This window comes from Acomys russatus, chromosome 3 (assembly GCF_903995435.1).
Source record: "Acomys russatus chromosome 3, mAcoRus1.1, whole genome shotgun sequence".
Lineage (NCBI taxonomy): Eukaryota > Metazoa > Chordata > Mammalia > Rodentia > Muridae > Acomys > Acomys russatus.
Window position 1 is genome coordinate 62936924 of NC_067139.1, and position 22800 is coordinate 62959723.

General features: G+C 52.6%; 1 protein-coding gene across 1 annotated transcript; it reads right to left on the bottom strand.

Annotated features, from left to right (window-relative positions):
- Positions 1–15708: 15708 nt before the first annotated feature.
- Gprin2 (G protein regulated inducer of neurite outgrowth 2) lies at positions 15709–22511 on the bottom strand. The gene is made up of 2 exons (XM_051141950.1): positions 22334–22511; positions 15709–17101 (listed from the first exon to the last, which is right to left on the bottom strand). The coding sequence occupies exon 2, from the start codon at positions 17093–17095 to the stop codon at positions 15728–15730; it is 1368 nt and encodes a 455-aa protein (XP_050997907.1). The 5' UTR covers positions 17096–17101; positions 22334–22511; the 3' UTR covers positions 15709–15727.
- Between the last annotated feature and the right edge of the window lie 289 nt (positions 22512–22800).

Here is a 22800-nt window from a genome sequence, read left to right on the forward strand (position 1 = left end):
TTGGCATGGGACTCGGGAAGCTGCCTGGGTAGGGTCTGCCGGGTATTCCCTTACTCCTGGGAACACTCAGTGTGTGACATACACAGCTGAAAAGGGAGAAGACCAGCTGTCAGGGGTGCCGTGGCATGTGCAAGGCCTCTTGGCACCAATAGAGGGTTACCGGGGGCACTCAGGGTCACCTTTCCAGTGGAGAAAGGTTAAAGCCACCCGTGATGCTTCCAGCAGCAGAGCTTTCCCCTCTCCTTCCACGTCTCAGCTGTATTGTTCCTCCCTCTCACCTGACAGAGAAAGGTTCTTGGGAAATGGTCAGCACCTCTTCATTTAGCCATGAGAAGGAAGGGGAGCAGGATCCCGGAGAGAGGGGGGCCCTGAGGAAGAAAGACACGGGGTATGTTCTTGTCTCAGCTCCATGCGCTCCTCAAGTGCCATGTATCTCTTTTCCTGGTAGCCCCTATTCTCTCTCTCTCTCTCTCTCTCTCTCTCTCTCTCTCTCTCTCTCTCTCTGCCAGCTGAATGTCTCTTGCCCAAATCCTGTGCCACCCACTGAGAACTCAAATGACACGAAGCCATCTCGAAGCAATGGCCCATGAGTAAACAGCTGGCTCTCAGATGTGCTGCATGGCCCAAGACTCATAAAGGAAGCACAGTGGGAACCAGGGGTATAGCCACAGCTGGGCCTCCAGGAGGCAGAGGTGAATTTCCAGAGAAAAGTGTGTGTGCAGTCAGAGCCTCCTCGGGCAGGTGGATGGGGGAAACAGAATACTATAGTCAAATACCAGCCAACAGTAATGTATGTTATAGGATTAAAGATGTGCACCACCACCTCCCGGCTCCTGCTCAGTCTTTATCTGTGGGACTTTGCTTGCAGAGAAAATGTTCCTGAGCATCAGCATGAGGAGTTAGGGACATGGACTTATGCAGTGAGATGGGTCTCGTGTCAGTGCAAGGCAGGATGAGACCATGAAATGTTTTCCAGTGTTTGCTGAAGGTGGACTTGCATCTGTCTCTGCATGCATGGGTCACACAGGTGAACCTTTCTGTCTGCTTGCTTGCAAACTTTGTAGTATTACCGCAAGAATACCCTGTCGAGATTGACAGCAGGCCGGTCTAGAGGCATGGCTTAGTGGTTAAGAACACTTGCCGCGGGAGGCAGAGGAAAGTGGATCGCTGTGAGTTTGAGGCCAGCCTGGTCCATAAAGTGAGTCCAGGTCAGCCAGGGCTAAACAGAGAAACTCTGTCTCGAAAAAGCAAAAAAACAAAAAACAACAACAAAAAACCTACTTGCAGCTCTCCCAGAGGACTTGAGTTCAGATCCCAGCAGCCATGGGGCAGGTTACCAAAGCCTGTAACTCAAGCTCCCTGGGATCCTATGCCTTCTTCTGGCTTCTGCAGGCACCTGAATATATATGTCAGACACAAACATACATACAAATAAGACAAATCTTAAGAGATTTTTAAAGAGTGACATCAAACCACAAGAGAAAACACTCAAGAGTTCTATTGTTTGGGGCTTTGTTTTACCAGAGATGTGGGGGGGTGGGGGTGGGTGCGCGCGCGCGTGCGCGCGCCCCCTATGGGCATCCCATACAGAACTGGGCCCTGCTTGAGCAAGCCCAAAAACCTTTCATTCTAGTCTTACTGGTTTTAAATCTAAGTGCTTCCACTTTTGTGTTTCCTACAAAGAAAGCCAGCGGCAATCAAAGGAAACTACTGAAACTGTGAGCAAGAGCCATGCTCTCTGTCCGGATCAGCTGGCCAACACCAACTTTACACTCTCCCTGCAGCTGAGAACAGAAGTCAAGATCAGGTGCAAACAAGGCAGGAGGAGGTCCAGCTCTGCAGGGCAGTGCGTGGAAGGCAGTGATAGTTTGTGTTTCCAAAACATCCACTTATAGAATCAACAATTGGCATGTATTTATGCCTTCCATATGCCAGGCATTCAGCTGGTTTTTGGCTTCCTGCAGATTCCACCGGCAAGGACTTCATGACCAGGGAGAGGTAAATTGCATTGGGAAGAACATTCTGTGGTGTGATTAAAACTCCTGCCTACCTGTTGGAACAGTCTCCTCCACGATCTTCCTGCCGGTCATAGCATTTCTTATCCAGCATGGTGGCAAGTGCCTTTAATCCCAGCCTTGGAGGGCTGAGGCAAGTGGAACTCTGTTAGTTCAAGGCCAGCCTGGCTTATAGAGCAAGTGCCCAGGCAGCCAACACATAGTGAGATCCTCTCTCAAAACAACAACAGTGACAACAATAAAAATGGCAAAAAGAAGAAGAAATAGAAGAAGGAGGAGGAGGAGAAGAAGAAGAAGAAGAGGAGGAGGAGGAGGAGCAGGAGGAGGAGCAGCAGCAACAACAATAACAACGTTCTGTACACATATCCTGAAGTTCAAATTGGGGCCCTGCTCAGTCTTTTTTTTGTTTATGATTTTTCAAGACAGGGTTTCTCTGTGTAGCCTTGGCTGTCCTTGATTCCCTTTGTAGACCAGGTTGGGCCTCAAAATCACAGAGATCCATCTGCCTCTGCCTCCTTGAATGCTGGGATTACAGGAGTGTCTAGGGTATTTCTTTCTGACCTATACTACTATTTTGCTTCAAATAAAGTTTCCTTGCTATTATTTTACAAACGTGTGCATTTATTTCAATGCATTGAGCACCTGAAAATACCCAGCCCAGACAGCAACCCCAGCTACACGGCTACAGGTAAGGAGAGCTGGGCTTCCAGGTCCTTTGCTCACGTCAGACCCAGAGCCCAGGGATCCACAGGCTCAGCTTGCTACAGCATTCCAGAGGACAAAATCACCCGAAGCCCAAGGAAGTCGTGAGGGGTTGAGAAGGAAGAAAGGTTGCTTGACAGGCCTTTGTGAGGAGCCAGGAACATGCAGCAGAGATGGCCTGTGGAAAAACACAGCAGAAAGGAAGTGTGACATCCAGAAACGCCTCCCTGTCCCTGAATGGAAGAGTGGTTGGAGTCGTTTGAGTTGGAGTCATGGGGGCATTTAACTAGGTCATCCATCCAAAGGCAGTATGAGAAAACTAGGAGTTAAAGGGCCACCCAGAGGCAGGTTGAGTGCCACCACGAAGGGAAAGCAGAGAGGGCCTCTGCTGTGCTCCTCCGTCATCTTGGGCAGAGCCTGCGTGATGGATTAGTAATGACATCTCGGTTAGCTGACCAGGCCACCTAGCATTAGGAAATGATACACATGTGGACTTTGGTCCATTGTGATTTGCTGAAACAAAAACAAAGAGTTGTGGGGGAAAACAAAACAAAACGATACAAAAATCCCTCTTTCGTGAGGCTCTGCTCATCGCCTGCTGTCCACGCTATGCAACAGTCCCTCAGAACTGAGGAGGCTGAGATGTTTTATCAGCCACTTCCTGGCCCTGGATTAACCACGGGCTGTTCCTGAAACTGCTGACTCACTGCAAGGTGGGGGCCTGTGGGTGAGTTGGACTTACTCCCATGTCCACAGGAAACCCTGGGGACCTACAGATCCAGGGGGTCCCACGTTCTCAACCAGAACCAGAACACAGCGATGTGCTGAGGGGGGCGGGATGAGGGCCCCAGGAGTATACTCTGAATCCCTGCCCCAAATGGGAGAGTTTTGTAGGCTCCTATGTCTTAAATTTTGCCTTGTATGCCTTCGGGTCCCCATGGCTTTTCTCCAGGTGAGTGGTTTCCCTTGCATCAGCTGAGAACTGAAAACCCCCAGGATAGAAGTGGGCTCGGGTGCTACTTTTCAGTGTCCAGCTTCCTGCTCCCTGAACCTTTGGTCTAGGAGGCCAGCCCAGGTAGGCCACACTTTGATCTTTTAAAACTCTGTGTTCCCTTGAAGGTCATCCTCAGGAACAAGTGCTGGGGAAGAAGAGACCTGAGAGCCAGTGTCTGCATCTCCGCGAAGTTCACAGTGGAGTAAGGAAGGAAAAGCTCAAAACCATTCCTTTAGGAGAGAACGCACTCTACATCCAAACAGTTAAAGGAAAGGGACTTGTGAGTTGAGGGCTTAGAAACTGATGTTTGGGGAGTTAGATATAGTTAACCTGATTTAAATTATTTAAGTGTATGCATGCATCAAGATAGCACATCACAATATGTACATAAGCATGTTGGACCAGGAGCTCAGGTGCCATGGCAAGGGCTCTGGGCTGCATACTTCTGCCTTGATAACTGTTTCATATCCTTGTCCATGCAGTGCTAGGTCTGCTGATGCCCGGTTCTTCACTGGAGACGGCTCATTCCTCAAATGGAGAGGATATGGAGAGGATGCTCCGGGGGTAGGGGGTGGGGGGCGCAGGGTGAGAGAGGGTGCTGGGGGGGAGGGGAGAGGTGAAGAGGGGTGCTCAGGCAAGTTCCTCCAGGCCTCCACCAAGCTTTTCAACACCAAGTCTGGAAGGCATGTGGTTATAGGATACCTACCTCTAAGCTCCCTCAGGAGGATGCTATCAGATGGGGAGGCTGTACTCCCTCCTCCTGAGGTCACTGACCAGCTGTGGACTTTCCAGGCTTCCAGCCAGGCCTGGAGATGAGGATCAGGAGAAGTCAAGCCAGGAGTGTGGATTCTAGGTAGCCCTGGGATACAGGAGGCACCAAACTCCGGCCCCTTTGTCAAGTTCAACAGTTCAGCCAGGCAGAAGAGACCTGGTGGTAAACATTCCGACGATCCTTTCCATATTGAAACCTGCCCACGGTTGTCTCCGCCAATCAGGCAACTCCAGATCTTTCACCTGGCAGTTTGTGTCCCCTGGGGCTCTCCCGTGCCTCTTCTGGTTTGTTCTACCACTTCAAAAATCTCCCAAAAGCAAGCAACCTCCTTCTTCCCTAAGTGCCCCTAATGTGGTCTTAGGGCCTGTTTCCCCACCACCACGCCCACACCGAGTGCTGACACAGGACATAGCTCCTGGTAGGCCTCAGGCAATATTTACTGAAAGAGTGACTGAGGTAATGATTTTAGAATGCTAGCCTGGCAGAGAGTTACAGGGTACAGCAGTGGCCACTTGAATCAGGAGAGGTATCTGGGCTTGGGCAGGAGACCCAGGGTATAGAGATAAGCCTGAGGATGGCTATAGTGTGACAGGCTTTAACAGCCCTAGCGACTTGGCCCAACTTGAGGCTGTACTAGGTGACCCTGCTTAGCCATGTTTTTTTGGTGAACGGTACCAATTTACTACAAACAGTGACAAGTGGCCTGGTGGTAGTGGGCCACCTGTTACTCGGGCACCCCCTGGCCTGCTGTTCTCTGTCCCCACAGTAGACAGAGGAAATGACAGGGGCTCACCTGGAGGCTAAGGGAAGCTGTTAAGGTAGGACCCTGAGCCCATAGGATTGTGGGACCCTGACCCCAGAGGACCATGGGACCCTGACGCCATAGGGCCGTGGGACCCTTACCCCATAGGACTGTGGGGCCCTGGCAGAATAAAGGTGAGAGAAGTCAGGAACAGGGCCTCATGCCTCTAACTCTAGTACTTGGGAGACTGAAGGACAAGCTGTAGGCCAGCCCAGACTTCAGAGTAAAACCCTATCTGTAAATAAGTAAACAAATTAACTAACTAACTAACTAACTAACTAACTAACTACCAAATAGTTGGCATGTAACACTCAATCCACGACACTGCTGTTCACGGCCAGGAGGGAAAACTACCAACCAGGCTCTGGTACACCCACAGGCTTGTGAATTGGCTCCTCCCTTGGGAGCAGTAGAGAGTATTGCAGAGTCCAGAAAAGGGCTGGGTATGCCAGGGTGAGCTGTCGTTAGGCAGGGCTCCAGGGAGGTTGCATCTATGAAATGCATGTCTTACTTAGGCCAGGTTTGGCTACGGGTGAGCTGATCAGACAGTGCCCATCACACGCCGAGGAGCACTGTGTCCCCAAAGCTTGTGAAACAGAAAACTGAAGAGCTGAGACCAGACTACTGTTCTCATCTCCAAGGTCAGGGCCAGTTCAAAGTCTTGTTCTCCTTTCCAGTGCTGGGGAACTTAAGAGCATACATACCGAGCCAGGGCCAGTGCCTCAGCTCGTAGCTCCAGCACTCAGAAGTCAAAAGACATCGAGTATGAAGTCATACGAGCTACACAGTGAGACCTTATCTCAAAATACTAAACACACCACACACTCACACACACCACACACTCACTCACACACACCACACACACTCACAGCACATACACACCACATACGTACTCACTCACACACACATCGCACACATACCACATACCACACACCCTCACTCACACACATACCATACATACACAGCACACACACACACTCACACACATACAAAACACACAATACATACCACACACTACGCACATACCACACACGCCTGTTCTTCAACCAGAAACCGAGAAAGGGAGCCTCTCTCTCAGTGAACTCAGGTCCTCTATACTTGGTCCAAACTCTCCAGAACAAGGGACCCTGGGTTCCAGGAGGGGACATGCAGAAGCTGCCTATCACGGTGATTTGGACCTTCTCTTCCCTAACCCTCTAAATTCCCCTCCTCTCTCTAAGAGCAAAGGCCAAACCTAAGGAACATGGAGACCATCCAGACCCAACTGCCTGGAGTCCTGGGGCAGTTTGCTTGCCCTGCTTTGACCCGTCTGCTCCCGCGCTTACTGAAAAGTCCATAGGCTTGGCTGGCATGACTGTACTCAGAAGGAAAGTAGATGGGAAATGTGGGGCTGTGTGGGCTTTTGACATGCTGTGTCCCAGAGAAGAATGTTACACTGGTTCAGAGCCAGAGGCAAGTCAAACAGCTGGATGAAAAATACAAATGGCGTATATATGAAATTTATTAAAATACAAAGAGCACTAATCAGTATGCAAAAGAAGAATCCAGAGGAGATGAGAAAGCAACATGAACTTCCAGACCATAAGCCAAGAAACCCAAGTTGTCACAAACATATTATGTAATAATATTTACTAACTTACTGCTTACTTAGAGACAGAGATGTGATTGCATTTTACAGGACGGATACCTTTGAGTCCTCAAGTCCAATCAACAAGGCAGGACCATTGCTGTCTTCACTTTATAGGTGGAAGGACTGAAGTCCAGAGACGTTCAGGAACTTGCCCAGCATTGCACATCTTGAGAGTCACCAGAGAAAGAACCTCGTTCAGTCAGGCAGGCAGAACACCACTTCACCCTGTCACAGTGAAAGCCTTGCAGGCAACATCCTTTATCTCACTTGTCATATTGCCAAAATTACATTAAAGTTTGGTAGCACAGAGTCAAACGTGGGTGTGAAAAATGAGCATTTTCAGGCGTTGCAGATGAAAATCATTTTCGAAAAGTGATGCGCCAACGTGTCATTTGATGCAAAGGCTACCCTGCAGATAGTCCCACACATAGCCATAAAAGTCTGTACATAGTGATACCCACTTTACATGGCTGTGTAATAACTAACAATAAAGAGATGAGAAATAGACCTCTCACATCTTGCCAGTGAGGACACAAATTTGGGCAGCTGCTATTAGAGACAGCTTTGAATCAGAGTTTCTTCCGGTGCTAGAGTTTCGTCTTGCCACTCAATCCAGCACCATGCTCATAAGAATTCACCCTACCGAGCTGGACTTCTGTTGCCACCATATGATGCTGGCTAGAGAAGCTTTACCTATGAAGTCCAGATATACAGCAAACAAGACATCCTTCAGCAGCATAGACAAACTCTGATACATCCATATATTGGAATACTATCCAGCACTAAAAAAGAAGGGAGCCAACGGAAAGATCTCAGAGGGTAACTCAAGAAGGACACTGAGACAGATTTCTGGAGGAGTACAGAGTTTATGATCAAAGTTATTAATGCATGGACAGACAGGCAGACAGACAGACAGACAGACAGACCGAGAGGCAACAGCCATGGTGGAGGCTCCGTCCACCCCCCACCAACTTCCCTCCCCACATTTGGTTTACCTGAAGATGTGCTAAGGTAAGGAGAAGATTAAACTCCTCCCTTTCATGAGATGATGTGCTTGTCCCTCCTGGAAGCCCCTCCCTCCATGCAGATGCTTGCAGAACGGCATATCGTGCAGCAACCATAGAACCTCATAAAAACATAACTTCTCCTTCCTCTTCCGTTTCTTTTTCTTCTAGATAGTGGTTAAGACCTAGGTATGAGTCCCCAGGCACTCTGGGCTTTCTCCCTCTTTCTCTGAAACTGTGTCCCTCCTACTTCTACCATGCAGCTGTTGGTTGCCAGGTGGCCACTTACTGACCTTGGCCGCAGACCGTGCTAGCCTGGTGGGCGTCTCTCCTCCCCTCCCCTTCTCCATCTCTCTCCTCCTGGCAACTGCTCAGACTTAGCTTGCCTGCCATCTCTTTCCCCTCCTCGCTCACTCTAGTAAAACTGGCCTCAAACTTCCTCCTCAGTCCATTTTCAAATCATTTCTTAAACCGGACTGAGAGCCCAATTTTCAATCTTTTAATGCGTGTCCACGGTGTCTTCCTATGGCAGATTTGGACGAGAGTATGATGCCTGGAGGCACAGCAGCTATCATGTGACCATGAGGTCACCCTCGCTAAGACCCTAAAGATGGCAGAGCAGATACCTGGAAAGAACTTGAGTCCTTGATATCTGTGTTGGGCCACAGAACCAAGCCTGGAACCAGAGACCTCCTGAATTCTTAAATGGGAAGGGAACATTCTAAGCGCCCAGGTAACTGTCAGTTCCCAATTCAGTCATTTGCAGCCAAGAGATCCTGAGGCAGCGCCTCGGATGCCATGTGAACTGGAGTGAGAGGAGCACTTGTCTGGACAGACACCCCCTGCCCCCCCCCCACCTTGGCTGAGAAGCCAGGGCGCCTGCTCACATTCTACTTGGCTTTCATCCCCATGCCGACCCCTCACCCCCACTTCCTTTGTGAAAACCCTCTGTAAGAAGCAGAGAAGCAGGCTCTCTCCCGCAGCCTGGGGCTGCAGATAAGAGGTGCAGCCTCCCCCCAGGAAGCTGCAGGCCCAGTCTGCCTCTTCCAGTCACCGCCAAACGTGGCTCACTTCCATGTCCAGCCTACTCCCATTCCCGTCCCTCTGGTCTCTTCCACCAGACATACCCAGGACGGGGACAGTCCTGACCATCCACCTCCTTTCCTCAGGCCTGGGGGAGACCTTCCTGGGTGAGACAGCCAAGCACATTTGAGGCATGGAATGTTGAAAGTTGAAAGATGGAGGTAAGTCAATTAAGGTCTAAACAACCACATAGGTTAGGCGGGAGGGGCAAGGTTCCCACCCAGCCCCTCACACACAGAGCCCATCTGGAGTGAAAGTGTTGTCTGCCACTGGTTGGGCAGACAGCGCCTTGTACTGCTGCCCTGCCTCCGCCTTCCCTGTCTTTGTCTCCCCCTGGATCTTCTACCTGTGGTCCAGATGGGATCAGAGCCCCCACAGGAGGGGAGTGACGTGTTAGAAAGGTACGTAGCAGTGAAAATGACTGCCTGCCCAGAAGCCATTCCACCAGCCATGGGAGCTCCACCCTTCAAGGTGAAACTGAACACAGCTCCCACTAGGAGCTCCACCCAGTAGGTGGTTCTCATGCTGTACCCCCATCGTCTCACTAGGGGGCATCTGTAACACATGCTGCACATGCTGGAAAGTGCTTCTACCCTAAGCCCCAGTTCCAGAGCAAGAGCAGGAAGGAGGCTCAAGACCTAGAAAATCAGGTGGTGGCTAGGAACCAACTGCACAGCCATGCCAAAAGACTTTGTAATCAAGACAAATAATGTTTTAATGTAACATCTTAAAACCAAAACGAGTGGGAAAAAAAATAAACGGTAAGATATCTCCAATAAAACAGGACTCTCCCTGCTAACTTTCCCAGGCCAGTGACTTGTGACCAAGTTTCTAGTCCCTGCCCTGCCCAGAGCAGAGTCCACTTCAAGCAGAATGGGCCATGCACAGTGAGTTTAGGCTTGGAAACCCACCTCCTCCAGCATCCCAGATTAGCACTGGGGAAGCACGTGGAAAGTTCCAGCCCTACAGAGGCTCCCTGCTTCAGCCCCTCTCAGGTCTAGGTCTGTGTAGGCAGTTGGTATCAAAATCAGAAATCTTCTGACCCAGGCTCTAGACCTGACTTCCTGGATAGGAGCCCAGTTCCACAAAGGAAAGGCACAAAGATGGGACAGTGCTGTTGTGCCCACCCCCCAAAAGAGGCTCAAGCCACAGCCAAAACTAATTACAAGCCAAGCAAGATTCTGAATGTACGGAAGAAGAGATGAGCCACTTTAAGGCAGCAAGTGTGCCAGCCGAACCTAGGACTCATGGGATGCCCTTCTAGTCTGACCTCAGTCCTTGCATTCACCCAGGGAGACCAGTGACAGTTTCTTCTTCAAGTGAAGGCCCCAGTGAGGCCTCCCTGTCTAAGGATCTGGTTTGTAAACTCAGTCTTTTAGTGTGTGTCCAAAGAGAAACAAAAAACAAGAGGAGAAAGTCTAGGTGCCCCCAAAATCAAGGATGCTGAGACCCGGACTAAGCCATGGCCTAGGCGAAATATTCCAGACCACAGGAAGAGAAATACTAAGGTTTGGATCGACAAGGCCAAGGCAAGGCAGACCCTTGCCTTAAACTGAAGGAGGGCCCGGGGTCGAGGGTATCGGGATAGTGGAGATACAAAGCACTCTAGGGACAGGAGAAGTTGAGACAGAGAAGAGGAAGACACTGGAGACAGAACATCTAGGAGAGAGGGCAGAAGGCCAGCTTGCCCTTGGCTGCACAGACATGATGGCGGGGGGGGGGGGGAGAATATGAAAAAGAAAAAAGAAAAAGCACCATAGGTCTTTCTGCAGAAAGATGCTGTGAAATCAAAAATCCCCAGCCAGGACAGACTAAGCAAGTCTATGGGAGCCTTAAAATTGAGCACACTTCACATCCCAGGCTCCGCCCCCGCCCCCGCCCCGTCATTTGCATTCCTTCCTAATAAAGTGAGGCCATGAAAGCCAGATTTTCGGATACCTGTTTGAAGAGCTCCTGTTACAGGGCCCAGACCTGCCTTCTTGCTGCACTGTCTCTGGCTGTCACTGGGGGAGGGGGGATGACTCAGCATGAATCCTGCAGAGTCACCACTCAAGGATAGCAGAGGTGACCTGTGCCCAGCTCTTGCAGAGTCAGACACTCCCATCTGCCCCAATCCGGTCAGCCCGTGCCACTTCGGTTTGGCTTAGTTCTCCAACATCGAACCTTTTTCAGGTGCCCTTCTTTTTCGGTGACCACAGCACCGGCACCAATCCCGTGTTCTCCAAACCTACACAGCCAGCATGGTTCCACGGTCCGGTCCGTCTAGGGAGTCCCCACAGAACAGAGGAGCAAACTAATGAGGGCGGTTCTAAAAGGCAGATATTTAAAGGAGGCTCCTTCCTGACCCTCAAGGTCACCTTCCTGGAAACTAGCAGGTTAGGGACCAAGCTTCAGGAACAGCAGCTTTAGGAACTGGAGGCTAAACAGATGGTATGCCAAGGCTAAGGGGTGGAGCTGGCCTCTGTTCCCCAGAGGACAAGAATGAGCAAATCTTAGACTGCTGGTCCGAAACTTCTAAAACAGTGTGTCAAAGAGAAGCAGGTAAGGTGGGGAAGAAGAGGCTGCACTGCTGACTGAATCCTATTAGGCCACGCCAGCCTCCTTCTGTGTTGAAGAGGGTCCTGGGACTGGATTTAGGTGGTGCTGATGTTAACGAATTCGCCTTGAAAGACTCCCCCGATGATGTGTGTGTGCACTGTGGGAAAGGCACTGGGGGGACCAAGATGACAACAGAGTAACCCAGTGCCACACTTCCGACTCTGCAGAGGCCTTGCCCTGCCTGACAAGTCGGATAAGAACTCGTAGCTTCTGATGACAAAACTGGGCCAGGCTAAAATGACAAAGGAGAAGGAATTCAACATGAACAGATGCCAAGCTTTACCTTTAAGCAAGGTCGCCTGGCAGGTGCGCCGGTCGGGGCAGAATTGCTTCTATATGGTATCGAGAGGAAAGGCCTGGGCAGCATGTGGACCGCAGGCCGTACTTACTGAGTGGTGGGCAGATGCAGGCACAGATGCACCTGCCTGTGGGTACACAGCATTCCCTTATGGACAGACCCGAGGACTCAATACGAGGCCTACACCCAAGGTTCCTGGAGCTTCCAAGCCTGCGTACCCAAGAGCAAAAGCACGCCTGGGGTCTACTGTCCACCCCGGGAGACAGGGAGAGAGAGAGAGCTCTGCTGTGAGGTCTAGACTGGCCTCAAGACGCGTCCTTGCTTAGCTTCTGTCCTTCCCTACCTCATTCTCCTCACCTCAGCAGGAACTAGTCAGGAGGGGATCTCCTCCTCTGCGTGCCTCTAGGAACTGATTTCAGAGCCTCCCGGCCGGAAGGTACCTGTCCTATAGAGGGGCACAAAATTGGGGGTGAAGAACATGGGGTGAGGCTCTAAGGAGGAACTTTCAGGGGATTCGATGTGGACTGTAGCGGCACCCAAGCCAGCTGGGAAGAGCCACTAGCCCTGTCCTGTGGCCATGAAACGCTGGGCAGCACCAACGTGGGTTATGAAATCTCATTCTCAGAAGCCAAAACCGAAAACACAGCTCCCGCCCCCATTTTAGAGCTGAAGGTGCTTCAGGTCTTCAGGGCTGATGTCTTGCCCAAGAATTTAGGAACTGCAATGTGAATCCCAAGTTCAAGGCCCAGCTCTAGACCCCTAGGTTATGGTAGCCTACCCCAAGCCCAAGACATTAGTACCTCCATGGAGCAGGTCCACTACAGCCATGTCAAATAATAACCTAACACGTGCAGGGGACAGAGGCCAGAACAAGTGACATCACAGTGGAAGAGGACTCTTCTCTGCTTCCCACCCTCCTCGGCTGACACTGCCAGCAGGTGACGAGCCTACATTTGAAGTGGCTCCTTAAGAGTGATGGCACCCTAGAACCAGGCAAGGCATGAACTCCTGTGTGTGGCCCACAGAAAGGCAGACCTGGGGGAGGTCGACTCCAGGAAACCAGGCTTTAGCTCTCCAAGGCCCAAGGCGGCTGAGGAGGAGACCGAATAGACGGAGAGGGATGGCCTCATAAGACAGAGGAACCTGCTAGAACATGGAGCCAGCCCTTGGACTCTAGAGTTTAGGCCTCAGAGGACAGACTTTACCAGAATAAAGGAAAACAAGACCAGACATGCTCGATGCCCCCTGTTTGCTAAGGCCTGTCAAAGCTCCGATTTCTCAACTTGCATTTATTTTGAATTCAAAGTAAGACAAACATGGACAGTGAAAGCCACCACCTCCAAAAGGGGCACCAAATGTCCAACTGGAGATCCAGAGCCCAAGAGCGGAAGTCTATAAGAAGAGTCCATGACAACCTCCAACAGCCCTGGCCCAGGACCCAATCAAGCCTTACCCAGGAGGGGGCCTGACAGGAAGTAGGACTGAGTCACAGGCAGACCTGAGAACAGAGGCTACACAGCTCAGCTAGTGGGTGTTCTAGGGGCCCCCGACCAACACACAAGCTGGGCTGGGTTCTAGCACCATCATACAAATGTTTATCCATCAGGAAGAAGCTAAGTGGGCAGGTGACTGGTCTGTCCTGACCTACAGTGGGCCTAGCCTGGCTTTCAACTAGGCACCAGCTGCAGCGTGGGAAATGCAGGTTGGCGCCACCGGCCCGACAATGAACTTGAGATCTGCAGGTGGCAGAGGAGAAGGTCTTTGTATGGTAGGTTTCACTGTTACCAGGCAAGCCCTGTGGTGTGTTGCCCTTCCTGTAGGCCTCCTGAGACTGCCCAACACCTTTGCTTGACCCAGATGAAAGTGGCCTTGCTGTCCTCCTGCCCCAAATGAAAGGATCTCAGCCTCCTTGACTTCCTTCTCACAGACTGTCCTACGACCACCTCCTGCCTATCCCATAATGCTTGCCACAGGCAACCAAGCCAGCATCCCAGCTGATGAACACCCGGATGGCACCTGACCAACAATGCGTTACCATATTCCAGCAGAACAGACATCTCCAAGCTGTCCCCGCTCCACCCACCTGCCCAGGCCCTCTGTGTCAATAGCCTTCTCACCTGTAGCCCTGTGTGAAGGTACCACTGTCCCATGTCGCCATAGCCATTTGCTCACTCCTATTCAGGCTCCAAGGCTGGGCTGCTGGTACCCATGTACAAAGAAAACAAGATGACCATACACCGTACACAAAAGCACGAGGTACTGGCCTTGTGTTGCACAGATATTCAGACATACTCAGGCCTCTAAGGGGTGTGCTTGACCCCTGGGAAAGGCATAGAGGCAGCAAGACTGCCCTATCCCGAGGCTTCTTGCCTGACGCCAGTCTATCTCACCTTGTTTTTCTAACCCACTGACATGCCATTCCTGCTCCAAACCAAAGGCCTTCGTTACAGTTTCTGTCCCTCAGTGAGCAGCAGGACCTTGCTGATGGGGCAGATACGTCCTTCAGGGCCTGGGGTACCAGGACTGCCCTCAGCCTTCCCTTGAACAACCTATTACAGGAGCAGAGCCAGGCCTGAGGCCCGAGTCACCCTAACCCTGAGCTTTCTCACATGTATACATGAGGGGCCCCACCCCAGGAGACTAAAATCTTCAACAAGCCCCATCTTCCTGGGCCTTGAGAAGCCCCTGGGTAATAAAATCAGGCAGTTAAAGCCTTTGTGTCCCCCGTCTCCCCACTGCCCAGCCCACGCTAGGGCATTCCTAACACAAACAGGCCATCTCTAACCCTAAGGTTCAGCGCCTCTGAACTGTAGTCATTTCCTACCACGTGGGAACCTCGAGCCTGGCACTGCCCCCAAGCCCCACCCTAAGCCAGGCTTCCCACCAGAAGAAAGGCACCAGCTAGAATAAACCCCTATGGAGCGGAGTGAGAATGGCAGCCTTTCAAGCTTTGCAGCACACCTGGGGACAGGTGGGTACTTGCTCCCCACTTCCTGAGGCAGGGAGCCTGGTACAAGTGACCTGTGGGGGTGGGGAGGCAGGCTGTTGGAAGCCCCTCCAAGTGACGCAAGCAGCCCTTCTGTAACGGTCAGTCAGGCCCCTGCACTCTGTGGGCAGAAGCCGCGTCTCATTCCTCACAGGACCACAGACCCTGGCAGAGATGTGCACTCAATTAGTCCTTCCTGTCCCCAGGCACAAGTGAGCTGGCCCAGCTCTATGTCACCAGCACCAGGGTTGGAGCAGCCCTGGCTCTAAGCCTTTCATGCTATACCGAACTGCCTACCTCAGGGCTCATTGGCAGATCTCTTCGCCAAACTTCAGCTGTGACAATTGGGAAGTGGGGCAAAGAGTGAAACCCCAACAAGCACAGTAGGTGACAAGCACAGTATATGGTACGCAGGAGGCTTCCTGCAGTGTCAGTTCTCTGAAGACTGAGGCAACCCCAGCCACCTGGGCCTCCTGTGTAATGCAAGAATTCATTATTTCCTAGCGATGCTATTAAAAAATAAAACTGCTAAGAATCCCAGGGGAGTGACAGCAAAGCCCTGTAGACAGGCTAAACAAAAGGCTAAGTACCTTTACGGGAGAGAAGTCAAGCTTTCGCTGATGTGCAGTGCAAAAATCCCTGTCCCAAACAAAGTTCAGAGCCCAGAATGGATGGGACAAGTGGCTCTCGGGAATAAAGCCCTTAAATGGTAGCCCAGCTGCATGGACTCGTAAGCCCAAGGCTGGTGTTCAAGTGAGAGGGTGGGTTCCAGTGACGTGGAGTCTCCACGGTGCCCTTTCACTGGCCTAGGGACCAAGTCCAGCTTCAGGGTCACACAGCTCTTCACTCTGGAGCAGCTCCAGAACAGCCACAGCAGCTCGGCCGACGCAGCGACTGCATGACAGCCTGCAGAGGGCCCCTGCGGCCCTCTGTCGACAGGCTGTCCTCGCTGGCTGGTGCCTGCTGCAGCTGCTCAAACTGCATCTCCAGGTGCTTCTGGATGGCGATGCCGAGCACCTCAGGGTCCACCGAGGCTCCGTACACCTCCCATGTCATGCCCTCGGCATCCCATCGCACATCCCTCACAGGCGATGACGCCTCCTCCAGGCTGGATCCCAGCATTACCTCTGGGAATATGTTCAGAGTCTCAGGTGCTTCCAGGGACGGGCTGGTAGCCACAGCCTTGCAGGCTGCCACTGGAGCCACCTGAACCCCAGCATCCTGGGCTGATGTCACACCCAGGGCCAAATCAGTGGCTGAGGTCATGGTCCACACATCTTTGGTCCTAGAGCCAGATTCTGTGGCTAGCCCTGATGGACCCCAAGGGTGGACACAGCAGTGAGGGTGTCCAGAAACGCCCCCAGGCAACTTACAGTGGAATTTCATCCCACACGGAGCTTGCAACCCAGACTCACTCACGGATGCCACCAATTTGGGAAAGGCCAGGATGCCTGTGGCAGGCAGAGCATGGCAGCAGCCACCAGCCACAGCCTCCCTCACAGTGCAGAGCAGAGCTGCTGGGGGCAGCGCATGGCAGGAAGTGGTAGATGGCTGTCCAGTACCTTTGGGTTCACCCTGGGGACTGCTGATAAGACCGGTTGCACCTTCCAGTTCTACGGTTGGCACCCACACCTGACTCTCCCCCAACACACAGGCTGATTTAGAAATTCCATCCTCTGGAGCTGGGTCACTTTGCAGGACAGCATGGGTCTGGTCTCCTTGGCCAGCAACACTGCCAAGCTGCAGTTGAGCCCTGTGGACAGGTGAGCTACCAAGGGCGGAACAGCTAAGGCTGGCCTTCTGAACACTTCCATGACCCCGGGTCTGGGTACTGTGGACCAAGTCTGAGTGGCTCCTCTGTACAGCTGCCACACTGGGAGCCCGCAGGCGACACAGGTCACCGATGCCCATGGTAGACACATTGCCAACAGTGCTGCTCCTCCACTGGCCTGCGGCACCAGTCTGCGACCGAGGACTTGAGGTCTGTGCTTGTTCTACGCTCTCTGTCTGGCAGCCCGCTTCCTCCAGGGTCCGGGCACTCATGCCAGCCTCACCCTGTTGTGCCTGCCATACAGTGCTGCTGGCACTCTTGCGCAGCTCTGGCCTCTGCTCCCGGCCTTCACACAGCAAGCTGGAAGAGCTCTGAGACAGGGGCTGTGGGCGGGGACTCTGGGGCTCCCGGGTCCCTGGTTCACGGTGACTCGAACTCATGGCTGCCTACAAGAGAGAAAAGGGAAGTGAGTGAAGCCAAGCTGGGTGTCGGCACCTCAGCTGAATTCTTCTAGCCTCCATCCCAGCCTACCGGACTGATCAGAGCCATAAGGTTGTCAGTGACAAGTCACATATCAGAGACATCTCAAATCAAGGCTTCCACTGAAAATATCTAATAACCACTACTCCAGAAACAGGCCCTGAAGACCACCACTATGCCAGTTGTCTACCATACTTATGAGATAGGTGTGCTGGTGGCCGGGGGGGGGGGGGGGGGGGGGGGGGGGAGACGGGACCCAGGAGAAAGGCCAACTTTGCTGGGGCCCTAGAAGTGGGCATGTGGTATCATCACGAGAGGGCCACCAACACAGAGACATCGCAGATTTTAACAGCCAGCACAGCTGAGTACTCCTGGGACTGGCAGCATCCACTTTAATAGGGACCGCGGCCTCCTGGGTATGGAGTTGGGGCTCAGAGAAGGCTTGTAGGATGAGGAACCAATGAACACTGAGTAGGCCAAGCAGTTCCCTGGTTCTTCCCATGTCCTTGTCCCATCCTGACCTACTGAACTGTGACACTGTCTCGGATTGTCTTGTCAGGTTCCTGGCTCTCACCCTGCCCCTAGGAAGGGGCGACCACGTGACCAGCCCTTAATACCAGATGTTCATTCATCTGCAGCCATTTCCAGAGCCCCTGCTGCCCTTGGGAACGTGGGAGCCATTTAGCTCTGGCTATGCCTGGGGATGACCATCCAGCAGTGGAAAGGGAAAGGGAAAAAGAAAAAGAGAAAAAAAAAATAGAGTCTAATGGCAAAAATCAGACACACCCTCTGCAAACAGCCAACTCTGTCTTCCCAGCCTGCCTACTCCAACCCAAGAGCCACCCCACACCCAGAACCACCTAAACTCTACATAGCCCCTTCCTACTTCATGACCCTCAGCCCCCCTCCTCCTCCCCCCTCCTTCCCCCTCCCCTGAGGTTAGCAGAGTCAGGGCTATGGCCTGGTCCTTGCCGTCAGGTTAGCACCTTGCTCTGACATGCTGCTGGCACTCATCTGCTGCATGGCTGACACAGAGTGAGCATAAGAACAAGGCCATGGTGGAGTGGGCTAAGTGCCCAGAACTCAGTGCGAGGAAAGGCCCTGCCAAGGCAAAGAACTCGCAGGAATGCTAGGGAAAGACTTTCTGGAGAATTCTCATGGGGACCAAGGCTGGGGAGATGAAGGAACAGGTAGGTGGTCAGGTGACACAAGAAAGGGCCAGGCAAGCTGGGACATGGGCAGGGCAGGAAGGTCAGGATAACTGGGCCAACCCAGCCCTGGTCAGATGGGGAAGATCACCTTGGGACTCCCTGTCAGGCGGGACGGGCTGGAGAGGCATGGCAGATAGAGAAGGCAACAGTTTTGGTTTAGGCAATCCCAATCCTCCCCACCTATCTTTGGCTGATAAAGACTGACAGGAAACCAACCACCCTGGCCAGGAGCAAGGCCACCCAAAATGCCACGTGTGGCTAATGGTCACTGTATCGGGCCATGCCGCTCTGAACACAGCCAATACGGTAAGGAGTGTCCCGTCCCAGCTGTTCCTTGTGCCCAAAGCCAGACTGGATGAATGGCCAAGACTTTAGCCGCCTACTGGCCTCAGGGAATTCAACAATCAACAATCAAGTGAAAGGACTAAAGCAACTGGCAGTTACGGTGATGACAATAACAACTTTGAATGCTGCAGGTTTGGGCCATACCCTTTGCTAACACTGTCTCATTCCATTGTCACAGCAACCTCATGGTGTAAGTCATCACTTCCGCTCTACAAATGAGGTCACAGCTCAGAAGCTCAGTGGTCTGACCAGAGCTCCATCAGTAATCAAGCCCATGAGTATATGCGGTCCTCTGCTCCTCGGAACAGTGTGCAGATCTCTGACCTGACCAGTGTAGGCACCTGGAGTTCTAGTACCATCTCCCCCACCTCTGTCACTCCCGATGGTGTCCATGACCTGCCAAGGGATCAAATGAGTAGGAGCAAAGCTTGACACCCCCCACCCACCCATGCACCTCACTCAATTCTTATGCTGCATAGAATAAGGACAGAAAGACACCCACAGTCCAAAAAGTCCTGTGCGCACCACGTTATCCTCGGCAAGGAGCCAACCACCCAGCCATGGGGTCTAAGAGCCCTGAGGAAACACCATCGGAAAAACCTACACAACTCTTGGGTGAGACCCACTACTATGGATCTTCCCAGGGAACAGGAAGCATAGAAAGAACAGGCCAGTCCTTAGGATCTCAGAAGAAACAGGTGGGACAAGACTGAGGCAACCCCAACCCCACCAAGACCTAGTAAGAAGCCATTTGCAAGAAGGATGTTGTTACACTTGCGCCCCTACACACCGCTCAGTGCCCAGAGAGACAAGTGACGTCAGAAACCCCAGTGGGAAGCTGTGTATCCGATGGCTACCTTATCTATTCCACCACTCTGCAAGTAACAACACACAGGGCTGGAGCAATTCAAAGATGTCAAAGGAGCCACAGCTGCAAATAGCTAATTTAAAGCCTCACCAGTGTATCAACCACTCTCAAATGAGGCAACCAACCAATGGCGTTTTGAATGAGAAAAAAAAAAAAAACCAGCTTTGCAGAAACTTCCAGACCAGCTCAGCCAAAGAGAGCCACTTGCCCCAGCCCAGAAATCTAGATCTTAGGATATGCCCAAGTAGGACGACCAAGGCGCCAATCCCTCTTGTTAAGCAATACGATGCATTGGGGGTGGCTTATCAGCTCTACAGGAGGAGGGCTCCAAGGGAAGCATCTAGATAACCCTTGGGAGGGGAGGCTTCCCCTGCTCCCTGTCACCAACACATTGGGCTAGGCTGAGGGGAAGGACTCCCAGGGTGAGGAGGACAGAGCAGACCCTGCTCCCAGTATTGGCTCTTCTTTCTACTGCATCTCTGCCCTTAGGTTTCTTTGAGCCTCACTCTCCCCAGTCTACAAAACTGAAGTAAACCCTACCCCACTAGGTTGCTGTGAAGGCTGAACACAATGGCATGAGGTAATCATCTTTTTCTCCTCCATTGTCATCATCATCGGTGACTTGAACCACAGTGTTATAGGAACTAGCACTGGGTAAGTGCTAGAAGCAAAGACAACATTTTAGGAAGCCACCAAGATGCCCCACAGGTAAGCTTCATCTTGCAGTTCTTGCTACCTTCATCCTATTCTGTGACATTACCAGTTTCCCCAGTGCCCCCCATCACCACACTTAGTTTCCCAGGGCTGATTTTAAACCTTCATCTGGTAGGCTATGCATACACACAGGGCTGGGGTATACATGCACGTGCCTACAGCATCATGTTGCAGTTATGGGCAGGTTCTAGTTTCACCCAAATCAGATCCTGGGAAGAGGCTGAAGAGACGGCTCAGTGGTTAAGGGCACATACTGCTCTTGCAGAGGACCTAAGTTTGGTTCCTAACACTCATGTCGGGTGGCTTTCAACTACCTAGAACTTCAGCTCCAAAGGACCAGAAGTCTCTGATGTCCACAGGCATCCATATTCACATGTACATACCCACACACAGATACTCTCTCCTTAGAAGAGGTTTTAGCCTAACAGAAAAGGGGACAGACAAAGGTCTCCAAGGGCCTTAATGTTCAAGATGCTCTTTCTCCCACCTTGTTTAATGCAAAAGTTGTGACAGCTGTGGCTGACGTCATGTGGTCACTGTTGGACTGTTGGTCCTGCTGCCCCAGGTTCTCCCCTCAACAGCCGACAACCAACCACCCTCACATGCAGTATCAATGTCATTTTGATGAAGTGCTCCCCCAGATTTTCAGAAACTTCCAGACTAGCCCAGCCTGAGACTCTGCTTGGTTGGAAGTTCCAATTCTCACCTCCAGCTGAGAAGCCCAGACCTTTGGGTGGGTCCAGGAAGGCGTCTAAGGGGCCCATCTCAGACACACTATGTCATCCATGTAAGTACACTCCTCTTAAGTCGCAGGTGCTTAGATGACAACTTCCATATCCAGAAAGCCACAAAAAGGAAAAGCAAGTCCACAAAGGAGGGAGCATGGGGTGAGGGGAGAACCAGGACAGGTCACAGCGTTAGAAAATATTCAAGGACAAGCTAAGGAGACCCACTACAAATACCTCAAATAATCTCGCATAGAGGGGTGTGGCCACCTACAGCAGGTGGTTTGATCCGTCCCAGAGCAAATAAAAAGACCCAACACTCAATCCGAATGGGAAATGCAGCAGGAGACATTCCTAAAAGGAGGTGGGGGAGGGGGTCCTCAGACAAAACCAGCCCCTCTTAGCCTCTATCCTCTTAGGGATGATACAGAGCCTAAAGGCAGAGGAATGCCAGGAAAGGGTTCTTGGGGTAAGCCTGGGGCAACAACGTCAAGAAATCACCCTGCTCTCTGTAAACAGATCTAAACCCCTAAGAGTCCCACAACCTGGGCCCTGTAAGGGTTTGCCATCTCCCTTAGAGGGGCTTCTGGTGGGCTAAATAAGTCTCCTGGTCAGCAGCAAAGGCATGAAAGCTGCCCAGGTGACCACTGTGACTCTACCTGTACTCCCCAGCACAGTGCCCCAGTTTGGGCACTCGCCTCACTGTGGTCACCCCAAAGGCCGCACAGGCCGGTTTACAGTCCCAGCCTGTAGGAGAGAACGTTCGTTCGTTCACACAGCAGCACTCTGCATGCCAAGCACAGGCCGCCCGTGCTGCGGGCAAAGGCCTGAATGCACCACACACCACGCAGCCTCCCAGACCAGGCAGGGCTCCCTTCTCCGCACCTCCAAAGCAAACCCCACAGGGGTCTTAAGGAGAAGAAGCCAACACAAGCCTCGGAAGTACAGACCTTTGCAGGACAAAGGCTCAAAGGACGTGGGGCAGTGAGCTTGCGGGTAGGGATGCTCCAGGGCAGAAGAGGGCGGAGTGTTTGCAATAGAGGACAGGGTGGGGGATGCAGATGGAAGAAAGGAGGAACCACGGAGGGAAGAAGCAAAGGAAGGGGGCGGAGGCCAGTGGACAGAGGTCGGGGTCAGAGAAAAGCAAAATACAAAACACGGAGGCTGAGCAGAGGTGACATGGAATAGGGGACCGGAGAGTGTAAGGGGAGACGACGGTACGGAGGAATGCGGCGCAGGCAGCGGTGAGATGTGGGTTCAGGGGTTCAAGGAAGGGGCGGCGGCGCCCACACCACCCCAGCACCCACCACGGCCCGCGTGGAGCCAGACTCTCACCCAGTCGCCGCCACAGGGCCGCACAGGCCGGCGGAAGCTCTGCTCCTGCAGCCGCCACAGGTGCCCGGCGCCAAGATGGATCCGGAGCCCCACCGGGTCTAGCCCGCCGCGGTGCAGCCGCGGAGCCCGCGCGGCCAAAGGGCAGACGGTGAGGCTGGCACTGGAACCTGGAGCAGGGGCGCTGGGGGATAGGGGGCGGCGGCTCTCTCACCTGGGCGCGCCCCGCCTCTTCACTGCTTCGGCGTGCCGGCCCCGCCCCTGTCTCGGCCCCGCCCCCGCCCACTTCTCTAAGCTCCGCCCCCAAGAGCGTCCAACTCCCTTGGAGACCCCTCCTCGAGGCTGTTTCCCCACTGTGGGATCACCCCTCTTTGCAGACCTCTTGACACAGCCGGCTGGAGTGTTCCAGTCTTCCACCCCTAATGGGCGCCATCGTCCTGTCCCGGTCTAGCCGTGTTCAGCCTTGCATA

Bases quoted from the DNA above. Each gene is read 5' to 3' on its own strand.
- Gprin2 (XM_051141950.1), bottom strand. From the start codon at position 17,095: ATGAGTTCGAGTCACCGTGAACCAGGGACCCGGGAGCCCCAGAGTCCC.